Source organism: Corvus hawaiiensis, chromosome 26 (assembly GCF_020740725.1).
Source record: "Corvus hawaiiensis isolate bCorHaw1 chromosome 26, bCorHaw1.pri.cur, whole genome shotgun sequence".
NCBI lineage: Eukaryota > Metazoa > Chordata > Aves > Passeriformes > Corvidae > Corvus > Corvus hawaiiensis.
Genome location: NC_063238.1, coordinates 23,213,332 through 23,227,349, shown reverse-complemented (window position 1 = coordinate 23,227,349; position 14,018 = coordinate 23,213,332). Strand labels below are relative to the sequence as shown.

Sequence of the window (14,018 nt, the reverse complement as noted above, 5' to 3'; positions counted from 1 at the left end):
TCAATCTAAGCATCTTGATCTTGATGGCCCAGTTAAAAAAAAAATTAAGATAGAGACCCTCTTCACGAAAATGCAGATCCGTCTTACTTAAATCAAGTTTTTTTAAATTTCCTTTCATAAATCAATTAAATGTACCAACCTGGGGATTGGAGCATTTTATTTCAAGGGATTCAAGGTCAACATGGAGGCAGACGACAAACGAGTGTCTGGATTCTGGCCCTGAAGCAAGCAGTTTCTGCGAAGTCACAGCTAAAGTAGAAGTACAGCCCATTGGTTCTACTAAATTAAGTGTCATTTGTTGTCCAAGAAGAGTATATATACTGAAATGATGCAGACTAATTGTCCATGGAAAAGCATCACCTAGTGATTGAAAAGAAGGGAAAACAGTTAAACAGTTGCTTAATAAAGAGTAGGGTAATAATTTCACACAGCTAGCAGAGGCCTTATTCTAAACCACCTTAGAAGTCAGCAAGTGCAATCAACAACCATTAAATTGATCCCAAACTCTCATAAATATAATTCAACCATCAGTTCCATGTTATACTTCAAAATCTAAACAATAGCAATAAATTTTTTACAACTTCTAAAAACTGAAATCCATTGGGAATTTTAACTCCAAATTGTGAACAACTTTAATGAAATTCTTCTGCTTCATACCATTTTCCTCAAAGTGAAGAATATCCAGAAACCACTCCCCACTTTTTTCAGCATTATCGATGCAATTCAGAGGCAATTCCTTCTACTATATACTTATACCTATTTACAGGTTGTAATACTAAAAACGTGAATTCTTTCCTCAAAAAGTCTACAGGTTGTACCTCAACACAGTGATGCCACAGAGTGAAGCCTATCCCAATGCTCACAGTGCAGCTCTTTCCACTGTCTCACTTAACTTCTTAGGAACAGAATGGTGATGGATTTTATAAAAACAAATTATTATGGACATACACTTAGGGCTTGATTTCTTGTATTTAGGAGGAAGCCTACCCAGAGACATTCCTGGCATCCTACCAAGAATCATTATGAAGAATAATCAGCAAGGGAATTGGCAATGCACAGCTGAACAACAAAATGCCTACAGCTTCCGTACAATCAGTTTTCTTTAGGTTGTCAATAGATGAAACATAAAAGTTTCCAAAGCAGGATCACAGAACTATTTAGGTAGTTCTTTAAAGGGCTAATAGGAACTCCTTTTGGTGAAGGGAAATTTTCCACAGCTCTACCAGCTAGAATTGAGGGAAACTGAGCACACAGATTAGAGAACTTGAAACAGAATTCCTGTGGTGAGTTGACCCTGGCTGAGTGTAGAAACCCACTACAGCTGCTGTTATCACTCCCCTTACTCGCTGGACTAGAAGAGAAAATATAACAAAAGCCTGGAAGACAGGGAGAAATAATTCACCTGCTATTGTTCATGGGCAGAACAGACTCAACTTGGGAAAGTCCATCTAGAGCTGGTTGGAACTGGCTCTGTTGGACATGAGAAAAGATTCTGGAATGTTCTCACAGACGTCAGCCCTGCAGTCCACCCCACTACCAAAACCTTGTCATGTAAACCAAATACAATCTCACATATGATAACCAGGTCCCAGAGAAAAAAAAATTAGGCTCTGGGAGAAACACTGAACCAAAACCCAAAGAATACTCAAAAGTGAGGAAAATAAGGCAATGAAAGATATATGGATAATTCTAATTTTACCTGAAACAGATACAGGCTTTTGCTCTTCAGCGGTCTAAGAACATAATAATATTTCAGGGAGCCTTTGGGGTTTCTTTTGTTTAGTTTTGTTTTCTTTAAAGAAAGTCTTCATCCCATTTATCAGATTTTCTACTGAGGAAGTTGTGCCTTTTTGTCACAACTTGAACAACAGAGAGTGTGTGCCCAGCATGGGAATTTTCAATCTACCAAGAGAAACTGCCTGTCCCAGTATGAAGTAATGTAAAAGCAGCTGGATGCAGTGTCAGATTCAAACACAGCAGGCTGGTGAACATCCACAAACCTCAGCCATGCCTGAAACAGTCTTCATCTTTGTATGGAGAACATTCATCTGGAGAAAGTGAAGGAGAAAAGTTCTCCTTCCTACAGGAAAATTCAGAAAGTTATTTGGTATGAGGTTTCATTTTTCAAAATTTTGGCCTAAGTCTTGGATAAGAAGAGTCCAAATTAATCTAATACCCCAGAAGCATGGGAGCAAGTCTTGAGAACCAGAGGAGAAAATGGTAGACAAAGGTACACTGGGATAGGCCCCTTGGGTCTCATGGGACAACAAAAAATTCAAACCAGTGTTTTTAAAGAATATATGAAGAGTGTGTTTGCTGCCTGGTGTGACCTACAGTCAGTACTGTCCTGCTGAGAAATCATAACCTAAGAAATAGCACCAACTGGTAACTGTGATTATTTAAAGAAATTAGAAGGGATCTGAAATGAAAAGAAAGCTTCATTCCAAAATCTTTTTACCATATTATTTTAGTAAGACTTCTATTTTTTCTTCCACAGGTGGCTTCAGCAATAAATTTATATAGTCAGAAGTATGTATCAGAAAATCCTATGTGTCTCATCCTAAGAACAAACTGAAAACTTCAGTAGTTTATTTTGAAGCTATTACATACTGAAGAATTCAGTTCAAAGTAACTTGAAAATATTTTTGAAAGGTTTACAGATTAAAAGTTTTGAAGCAGTTAATTTGTGCTTTTTTCCAAGTTCAGACAGCCAAGAAAAGACAAAAAAATAATTGTAGTAGATGGGAAAAAATTAAATGCAAAGCCAACTCCAATGACAAGTTTCTAATTATTATATATGAACTTCGTTTTTCTCTGTGACCACCACAGTAAATTAAGATAGTTTATATTTCATGGATTAGAAAGAAGGAATATCTAAGGAAAAAAATGAATGGTAGCTCTCCTAGACTGCACACATGATATACCTTAAAAGGAAAACACTGATAAAATGTTATCAATGTACAGAAACCACAGTATGTTGAAAAAAACACTCTAGTAAAGATACAGTGAATTTAAAACTATAAAATTCCCCCTGATGTCATCAATTACCTCTTATTCAGCTCCATATACACTATGTGCCTGTCCTAACACTACTGGAACTGTGCACCTGATAAATCCTTGTTTTGTTGTTGTACCTATGTCTTATTTGTTTTTCAAAAAAAAATGTACCTTCATTCATTTGCAAATTTGTTTTATGAAACTATTAAAAAAATTACTTCAAAGCATCTAAACATCAAAAGCAACATTGCTTATAGGATTTTCCCATAATTTAAAGGATGATTTCTTGGTAGGAAGGAAAATCAGTGCTGCATTTACCAGAATTTTCTCTACATCTAACCTTCCCATCTACGTATACTATTATTTTGTCACCTAATTGATGAAATTCTGAAATATTTTAAGTAAATTGGAAAAACTGGAATTGCCTTCAGTGACACTATAGTGCACCCAAAAACTATTATGTAAATACTATAAAATATACACATGAAAGACCCCTACTACCGTGAAGATTCTGGTTAATTCCTGCCCTACTACTATCATAAATTTTTATTTTTAATTTCTTAGAGCATCATCACTGATATGTATTTGAAAATTTATTTATTTCCACTGCTTTGATAACTTCTTAAATTTATAAATACCACTTTCAGGTATTTGGCAGTTGACTGAGCCAACTATCGGACAATTTTAAATGAACTGCCATGTACCATTTATCTGCTACTTGCAGTAGTTTGGAAAGACTACTTTCCTACAGAATTTTTGAATTATTTTTCCAATATATAAATAAATAATTTGGTGTGTGCTAGAGCTTTCTCTGGTACTTATTGATGCCCTTTGTTTCTTTGCTAGAGTTAATTACTCATGTTCATAATGAGACTTTCCATATGCATGACATACAATATTGATAAATGTACTTAACTACTAATAATTGTTACACTTGCTCTCATTTTTATGTACTACTTATCTTTATTTTAAAAACCAGATTGGAAATGCGGTATTTGTACACAATGCTGTGTATATGATGCTGACAGTTCTACAAAAGAGGAATTTTGTTTGTTTAAAATTAGTAATGGTAGGAGAGAGATCATGAAAGCTTTATCATGCATGTGCTCTGGGATCTATTCCCAGGCTTAATAGTAGTATCCCTTGCAATCCTTAAAAAGCAACCTGACTACTCTGTCTTCATTTCCCTTTCTCTACCCACACTGCAGGCTCTTTACATGCATTTCTAAAGCCCTCATTCTCATGTGACATGCAATGTTTAAAAAAAAGATACTGCAATCACTACATGTTAGGTCACTTCTACATCCTCCCAATCATGCAACAGGGAAGTAGTTCTATGTCTGCATAATCCCAGCTTCTCAAATGTGAGAACTAATTTTACAAGGCATTATCATAATGTAAATTAAATATAGTAATTACTATTACAGATGGTGACATTGAATATAAACCCAAATAAACCAAAAGAAGGTAGATTTAGATTAGATATAAAAAAGAAATTATTCACTACAAGAGTAGCAAGACACTGGAACAGGTTGCATAGAGAAGTTGTGGATGCCCCATCCCTGAAAGTGCTCACAGCCAGGATGGATTGGGCTCTGATCAACCTGGTCTAGTGAAGAGTCCCTGCCCTTGGCAGGGGGGTTGGAAATAGATAATCTTTAAGGTCACACACAAACCCTTCTGAGAAACAGCACACTGTTTTAATGCCAAATATTTATCTTAAATATAATAACTGAAAAAATAATTTCTGTAAATTTATAGGTAAACATTTTTTAAAATCTAATGCAAGCTGATAACTTCGAAGAACGCCAACATACTGCTGTTCTACTTAAAATATTTAGCTTCTGTTTTCAGGTTGAAATCTATGTAGCCCTAATTTCCTGTTTCCCTGTAAGTCACTTGACAATATATTGAGTTTAAACATATATTACAAAATTCTGTGAAGATATATAATCTGTCTTATTTCACAAACAAAAGCCATCTTTCAAATTTAAATATTTGGAATACAGTGATTCACATGACTGTCAGTATATGGCTATCCACCTGAAAATATGAGTATGATTACCAGCAGTATCAGCAATTTTAAGATGTGTTGAACACTGCTTTCTAAAAGTATTTTACTGTGTCTTACCTAAAGATCTGTATCTTACTGTATCCGACATAAGCAAACATTTTTACGAAGATAAATTAATAAAATTTACTACTATGAACCCAAAGAGGAATATTATTATATTAATAATTAATTAATATTATTTTAAAAACATTAACTAATATAATTCAAAATGTAAACTTCTAAACACAGGAGAATTTCATCAATACTAAAAATTTTCATCATTACTCTAAAACAGTGCTTTACCTGAAGCAAAAGTTCCCTTCATGTCTTCAACTTGTTTTCCTGTTATAAGAGTTTAGACTTTTGGAAGACCACTTGGCAGTCCAGAAGTTCTGACCACAGCAACATATGTTGTCCAACTATATTTACCACATTTTATCCTATTGATGTAGGTTGCAACTTGGAGATTATACAGAGGAATTGTCAAGTATTTGAAGTTAGATGTGCACGGAAAGTCACAACTCACTCTAAGCACCTCTCTAAACATTTCAGTTTTGCTCAAACTGAGTTTCTAACTATTTACTTTCTTCTCAGTAACTATTTTACATAAAGGGCAGTTACAAATAGGACAGAGGTCCTCCTCTTTACAAGGTGTCAAAACAGAGAAGACAAGGGGCAACAGGTACAAGTTGCACTGGGAGAGATTTAATATTGATATAAGGAAGTTTTTACAGTAAGAACAATCATTAACCAGAACAGCCTCCTTAGAGTGCAGGCTTTCAAGAAGCAAATGAGCAGGGTGTTGGATAATGCCATCTTAGGGCCCTTTGCCATTCAAGTTTGGACCAGATGATCATTCAAGTCATTTCCAACCTGGCCTTCCAGGCTCTATGATTTTGTGATTCTACTTTAACATCTTCAGTAAATACTACTACCTCATGGATCTCTATCTGATAATTTTATTTATTTATTATTAAAATAATACTCAATGTGATTCAATACCTTACTTAATTGTATTTGTTATTCAACGGAAGTTCAAAGGAATATTTCATTCTTTACATAGATAAATCCATTTATGGATTACTTAGTTATTTAGGATGACTGAGCTACATTACGTTTCTGAATGGAAGTACTGTAAAAGTACTTTAAATGTTCTTTAAAGTATTCCTACAAACTAAAATTACCTCAGAGATGCAGCAAAACACTGAAAACAAATGGAAAAATGGGATTGTGGGATAGTGTATAAGCTATTTTTACATTATGTTGACATCTTGAGGTCAGTAAGTATCTGAGTAGGATGAAATATTCCCAAATGACAGTAGGAATATGGTCCCTTTTTCTCCTCTTTTAGTCTTTCATGTAATAAGAAAAATACATCAGTGAGCACACAGCTTCCTTAAAAGTAACAACACACCCTTATGAAAAAGCCTTTTACTTATAGCCTCTTTATAAAGAAGGAATGATCCAAACAATGGAAAAGCAATGTTGACTAAATATAATTTCTGAGAGATGGTAGCATGTCTGAAGAATAACAGTGTCCCTGAAGTCTTGTTCAAAGACAGAAGGCAAATTAAGAGACTTTCACAATACAAGTCCATAAAAATTATTTACCTCTACAGGGGAAGAAACAAAGAAGGTGACTTCAAAGCTTTGAAAAAATTTTGAAATAATCTCTTTAAGAGAGAGTCTTGGCATGGGAGAAGGCAATGGCTCCTTTAGAGAATCAAAAATATCAAGATTGTGAGAACTTCTGTTTGGCATTACTCCCAGAGCAGAAAGCCACACACAAATAAATTCCTTACCATAGGCTTTATCCCAACCAGGGGGATTCTTTTCTCTCACTAGGATCTTTCCCTCAAATCTGGGTCTGACAAAATTCAAATGACTTTTTACTTTCTTAAATGGTTTAAATTACATCATCAGTTTAAAACAAACAAAAGACTTCGGTTAAATTTATCTTCTCTCTGTCACTATGCTTAGCAAATTAGATCATTCCTACTGAAAGTTATTAGGAAAAACACATATACCTTTCTCTCTTTCTTTTAAACTTTTTTTCTTTTCATTTGGCAGCACCTCTAATATGACTTTCAATAGTAAAAACTACAGTTTTATCTCCGTTGCCATGACTTAAGGTAAAATACAGAAAGAAGAGTCCAATGTAAGTGGCAGACCAAAGGGAGAAGAAACACAATGTTTTAAATCCAAACAAATTTCAGATGCAGTAGCAGGACTAGCTCTTGAATGTGATTTTGACTCAATTTTTCATGCCCTTTAAATTGTTTATATTTCAGCAGTAAGTACACAGAAAACAGAGTAATTTTCTCAGAAAATGCTGTCACAAAAGCAATGGAACAATTGCTGCATCTCCCTCTCTTCATCTCAGAATGAGTACACGAAACAGCAAGAATTCTTTCTAAAGAATACATTTTGAGAATAGAACAATGAACTAACATTGGTAACTAACTGTACACCAATGCCCTGGTTTTGTCTGGGATAGACCTAACTTTCTTTATAGTAGTTGGTATGGTACTGTTCTGGATTTGTGCTGAAAACTGTGGATAGTACGGGTATGTTCTAGTTATTGCTGGACAGTGCTTAAGGTGTTTCCTGCTTCTCACACTGCTCCACCAGCAAGGAAAGTAAGGGTGCACGAGGAGTTGGGAAGGGACACAGCCTGGACAGCTGACCCCAAATAACCAAAGAAACCAACCAAACAGAAAGGCTGGAACACCTGCCTACTGACGGGAAGTAGCAAATTAATTTGTTGTTTTGCTTTTGCTTGCACCTGCAGCTTTTACTTTACCTATTAAGCTGTCTTTAACTCAAACCCTAAGCATTCTCACTTTTGACCTGATTCTCTCCTCCAGGCCACCAGAGAGGAGGAGTGAGGGGCTGTGTGCAGCCAGAGCTGCTGGCTGGAGGTATACCACAAATACTGGCATTTCCATGAAATCTGTATCTTGGGTTGTGAGCCTAGGTCTCATCAAAGTCCTTAAAACAAACCTGGAACCCAAGGCTCAAGATGGTTCAGAATATTGCCTCACCTACTTCCAGTACACAAGTTTTCATATAAATATATATAGAACAAGATTTTTACATCAGTATTTCTTCAGAACACTGCTGCAAGTCCATTTACCATTTATTCTGATCATTTCTAAGGGCTCCATTAAAAAAACAAAACACAGTAAAAAATATTGAACATAAGCAACTTGTTTTCACTTGCTAGGTCCTTATCAGCTTATCTCCTCCTTTCATTTCTCAATCAGTTGCAGAATGTTAAAAGCTGAATCTTCCCTCAAGCTGGTCTACAACTCAAACCCCTATCAAATATTAGCTTTTCAAATAAGAACTACTGTACTTTTCCTCAACCTTTACAATTTTTTTCTTCAAATCTCTACAAAATCCTTGCTACAATTCCTAAGTCACAACACAGAACACAACTGTTGCCTATCAGGATGACCATTAAAGTCTCATTCTTTTCTTTTGACAGTTTGCTATACTTATGAATTTCTTTTCTCATTTTATATTGAATCATAGAATATCTCAAGTTGGGAGGGACCCATAAGGATCACTGAGTGCAACTCCCTGCTCCTTGCTGGACTGCCTAAGATTAAATCATATGACTAAAAGCATTGTATGGATGCATCCAGAACTCTGACAGGCTTAGTGCCATGACTACTTTCCTGTGAAGCTTGTTCCAGTGACCAACCACCCTCTCAGTGAAGAATGTTTAACTAATGTCCAGTCTGAATGTTACACGCAAGACCTTGGTGGGATGAGCAGTTTTTCCTAACCTGTCTCCATTTGGTCTTGGAATTCATGATTTACTGTCACTTCCTGTTGTGTCAAAATCCTCATCATCATATACACCACAACTTGAATAACAAAACCACTGAAGGTAAAAATTGAACTTTTGAATTATTTTAGTTTCAAATATACAAAACATATCACAGAAGTAGCTCTTTGATGATGAGTTCCATGTTGATTTCCATGGATCTGACCTTGTAAGTAAGATCGCTAGACATCAATAATACATAACAACATTCTGCTAAAAAAGCAGTACAAAATCAGACATTTTCAAAATAAAATGAAGATAATTTTTATAACATTTAGAAATGGAAACGAAAGAGTAAGGTTTTTTGAGCTTATCACGTTACCTTCTTCCAGGATGGGTCTCAGCACAACAAATGGGATTTCTTGCAATGGTTCCATGTGTTTGTGTCCAGCACTCATAATCTTTATCTGGGGCAAGCAGATGACAAGTGTGCCAGGCATACTGGCCTGCCCATGGTACCAGTTTCGCACAGTGCCAGGAATGTCACCTGACACAATAGTACTTGGAGAAGGCAGGCTGTCATTTGGAAGGAATACACAACAAGACTGCACTTCAAGCTGAAAAGACAAAGCCAAGAAAGATTCTCAGAAATAGATTATTTTCCCCCTCACTGTGGAGTATTCACCTTGGTACAAAATCTGAAGTTATTAATGCATAACAGTTGACTGAAAATAGTCTAAACTTTTAGTTGAATTAAGAGAAAAGATGAAGCAAAATGCTGGAAAATAATATTTTCTCTTAAATTATGATTATAGGAGGGGAGAAAGAAGAAGGATGTTTTTGCTGTGTAAATTCATCAGAAAGGTGTTGCCATGTAAAGTGAACACACATATATCTACATTTCAACAGATTTTTACAAAGTGCAATTGAGTCAGAAAATGTTCTGAATGAGAAAGCCCTCCACTTTTTGCTGTTCATTAGCTTTTGTTAGCAACAGCTAAGTCTCTAGAACTAGTCAAAATTTTATATGCTGTTACTTTCTATAAAGAACTGTTTCAGGGAAAATTCTGCCTTTACTTACTAGTCAACAGTATTGAGCAAGTACAAAAAAGTTAATCATTAGAAAAAATAGGAAAAACACAAATGAGAGAAAAAGTGACTGAGTTTTAAACAGAGAGGTGTACACATAAACAAAGAGATAGTAATAAAGTTGACAAAGTTTATACAGCTTTTATCCACTTTTCAATGCAAATAAGAAGCAGCACATATGGTTTCATACAAAATAATATTTTTTTTTCTTTATTTTCAATGTTGTTACCCTGAAACATGTCTGACCATTTTGACATCTTCTTAGGGGCTTCTAGAGAGGCTGAGCAAGTCCAAACCAAGAACTCATCACATCTTGTTAACTCAGAGGTGATGTAAGCTACGGACTGTTAGTCTTCCTTGGCTCTTACATGTACCATTCTGGCACCTGGATATCGAAAGGCTCCAACAGCCTGCACACTTGAATGCTTTGTTAAGCAAATACAAGCTGTGATTCAGTTCATTTCTTCACATTGCTTGGAAAAGCCTAGCATACAAATTGTTGGACAAGATATTATTTGTAGCTGTGATAAAAACATTTGTTTGCTGCAAACTTACATAACACTCTTTCGATGTGACATCGTTTAAGACAGCTTAAAAGCAATAACCAAGATTTGTACTTCATACTCTTCCCTGAAGGCTATTAGGCCTTCAAGACCACAGTAGTGATTTGTAATAGAGCTAGAATTCCATGGCACTGTAAGTACTTTGCCAGCCTAGTGAGTACACAGATATTCATCTTTCTTTCAGCATTTTTGTGCCCTTTTGCTTAGCAAACTGACAAGAATTCACTACAGAAAAATATAAGTAGAATTTTGCAAAAATAAATACATTGGTTCACGAAGTCTGTGTTTGTTTCTGGATTTAGAACTGTTTGAGTTGTAAAATGAAGTTAATTACATCTTTGATAAGTAGTTTATTGATCCAAGGTTGCAGAGTGTACTTTATTTATACTGGATGAAAAGCTAGGGTGTATTGTTACAGATGTAATAGATTTGGATTTTTTTTTAATGGAAAATTAGTCTTTGTGTCAATTTGCAAAGATTTTTACAGTGTCACATTAGATCGTTTTCTGGTCTATTAGTAATAGGTTGCAGGTCAAGCCATCGTGAAATAATGATAAATAGATGACAAAAGAACTTATGATCAGTATAACTATTGTTTTATCCCTGCATTTGCTGAGTAAACAGTTTATAAAAAATCACCCATTCTTCATACACACACACACATATATATATATACATATCTATGATGATTAACATCAAATGCTGCCTGGATATACGAACCATGTGGTAATAATAATCCAAAAATTCCACCAACTTAAAGAGATACTATACTTCGCATTACCAGCAGCAGGGTCTAGAGGACATGTTTTACAAAGCACTCTCAAGAAGAGATCTCAATACTCAGTGGAGTTTTTGCACTTTGTTTACAGTTCACTACAGCTTTGTACTAAAGAAAAGTTCTTTGGATCCCATTTGGTTTATTTTACTTTACTGTATCAAGAATACTGAAGTAGAATCACAACAGTTTCACCCCTTTAAATTCCTGATGGAAATTCTTTTTTTACACAAGGAACTCTTTGTTATTCATTTTAAAGCAACTGAATGGGACTTGGATCATGAATTTTGGTGGGCTTTAAATGATAGCATCAGGCCTCCATATGTGTGATGGATACACTTGGCCTCCTTAACCGGACCAGCAGTAGCTCCGTACAAGCTCCAAATGAGGTAAAGGCCTGAGCTGTAGCCAGGTCAAGAACTCCTCCAGGAAACCCTCAAAGAGCAGAGTCACCCAACAAGCATCACACCTGATCATGTGTTTTAACACCTGAATGTGTTTTTTCCAAGACTCAGTTATCAAGGAACAAAGAAAGCTGTGGGTACAAGGAGTCTCTTGCACACCCTTCCCCACTGCATGCAATTTGACTACAAGCCAATGACAGCCTAAGTGATCTGCCTTTGAGTTCTCCCTGCCAGGCAGGATGGCTGCAGGGAGACACCTTTCAAGGTTGTTCCAAGTGGCAGAGAGGCCTTTCTACTAGCAACAGATCTCTGGGTGAGTTCAATTCAAGCTTTCTCGAAATTGCAACTAGACTGCACACCAGTGACTCTCCCCTTGAGCTGGGATGCCTTCCAGTGTTTGGGATTCCTTATCTGAGACTGAGTGTTCCTTCCGTAACCCAAGGCAGAGAGATCCCTTATTTGCAGTAGAACATCAGAAAGCTGCTGATAGCATGCTAAAATAAAACGAATGAAATCCATGTTAGGTAATTCCTTTAGATAGACTGTTGTCAAAGTTGAGACTAAGATTGGACCTAAGCTCCATCAGCAGTTTAGAAAGCAAGGGGGTCTACTCTGAACCTCATGACTCAATGGAAGGACTTCCTTACTCTCTGTATTTCTTCTGTTAGATATAAACTGTTGTCCAGATCAGATCCAGCTGCACCTAAGCATCAGGCGTGTGGCAAGCAAGGAAATCCGGTCTGAATTTCATGACTCAATGTTTGGGTTACCTTATCCTTTTCCATCTTCGGCCTCCATGTAAATAATGCCAAATTTATTCTAATTCCATTTTCCCTTGTATGTTTCAACCATGTAGTAAATGATAGAGCAAACCTTGCTATTGAACTTTACCAAGTTACACCTTTATGACTTTATGTTAAAATCACCTTTGCTAATGCCTTTGATGATGATTCTTTAAGCTCTAAATCACTCATTCATGACAAATTGGTGCAGTCAGCAGGATCCTAAATCCGGATTCGTTAAGAATTGACGATATGTAATATTACAGAGTTGCTTACAGATATGGTTTGCTTATCTGTGTTTCATTTAAAGTTTTATATGAATAACAAATTTTGCAAAACATTACTGCAGGATTTCAAAGCCCAACACAATGAATATATGGCAAAAGTCCCCATTTTAGAGCAAATTATGCAATTATTATAATCACACAAGAAATTACCAAGTCGAATGCACAAGGGCTCAATAAGTGCAAAACTGAGTTGCACCTGTTGAACTTCTCAGAGGTAGCTTCACAACTACCAACTTCAATGGAATTTATGTACATTTAATTCACAGAATCCGGAAATTTGCCTTTTCACAAGTTCCAGTGAAGGAATGGAAGAGTGCACCTAAAATGATGGAATTATATGCTGGACAAAAGTGAGAATGTGCACTACAGATTGCTTCACCAATCGGAAAGTGTTTCAAAATATGTGTAATCCAAATTCTTAAAATTAAACTACATCAATAGTATATATTAAAGCTATCATATAAATCTTCTTACACTTTTTAAATAACCGTTAAACTGTGTGCCTAAAATTGTGAATTTAATGTAAGATGTGACTGATTTATGTAACTGAATATAAATCTGCAGCAGTAAATCCTGCATTAATGTAAGGATCTGACAATCCAAGGGAAAGAAAATGAAGTAATCTGCCAGTAAGAAGTCCTCAAGCTGAGGGTCAGATCCTGTTCATGGAAACCATCTGGTTGGGACCCTCCAAGCCACACCAAACACAAATGATCTTTTAAAAAAATATCCTATTCATTAATGCTTCGCAGCTGCACTGAGTGTTACTTCATTTTTCCATGGCAACATCCTTTCTGTTTCAAGGATCTGATTTCAGTTTTGGTAGCAACATGTTCGTTTGCCAATACTGAACACATTCATGTGTTAAAGAGAACGAATTATTACATTCTTGAAACAGGATCACCCCCTATTTTCATTTCTATTATGTCAAGGCCTATACATGTTAAATAATGTACACTAATGATAAACCAATGAAGCAAGCACTATTTTCTCTTCTACTTGTAAAACATTATGTAAAGTATAACTCTACACTCTACACTTTTACAAACATATAAGCCTAAAAATGTCCAATGACTCTTGTATAAAAAGGAAAAGATTAAGTTACTGGAGTATTTTTAATTCTTATTTTATGAAAAGGAATGTTGTTCATTAGAGAGGAGAGTTAAATAAATACTGCTGAAAAATTAAGTCTTCCTAACTGAGGAGGGTAGGTTGGAGGGAAGAAAACAAAACAAGTGACTCCCCACAAGTGCAATGAAGAGGGACAGGTTGTTCAAGTCTTTACAGCCTTTC

General features: G+C 35.7%; 1 protein-coding gene across 6 annotated transcripts in view; it reads right to left on the bottom strand.

Annotated features, from left to right (window-relative positions):
- The window catches only part of VPS13B (vacuolar protein sorting 13 homolog B), a 438,036-nt gene that overhangs the window by 199,133 nt on the left and 224,885 nt on the right, over positions 1-14,018 (bottom strand). For all 6 annotated transcript variants that reach the window (XM_048287162.1, XM_048287160.1, XM_048287161.1 and 3 more), the window contains 2 exons: positions 9,208-9,442; positions 140-360 (listed from right to left, as the gene is read on the bottom strand). In XM_048287162.1, the coding sequence (XP_048143119.1) occupies positions 140-360; positions 9,208-9,442 (456 nt within the window). The remainder of the gene's footprint in view (positions 1-139; positions 361-9,207; positions 9,443-14,018) is intronic.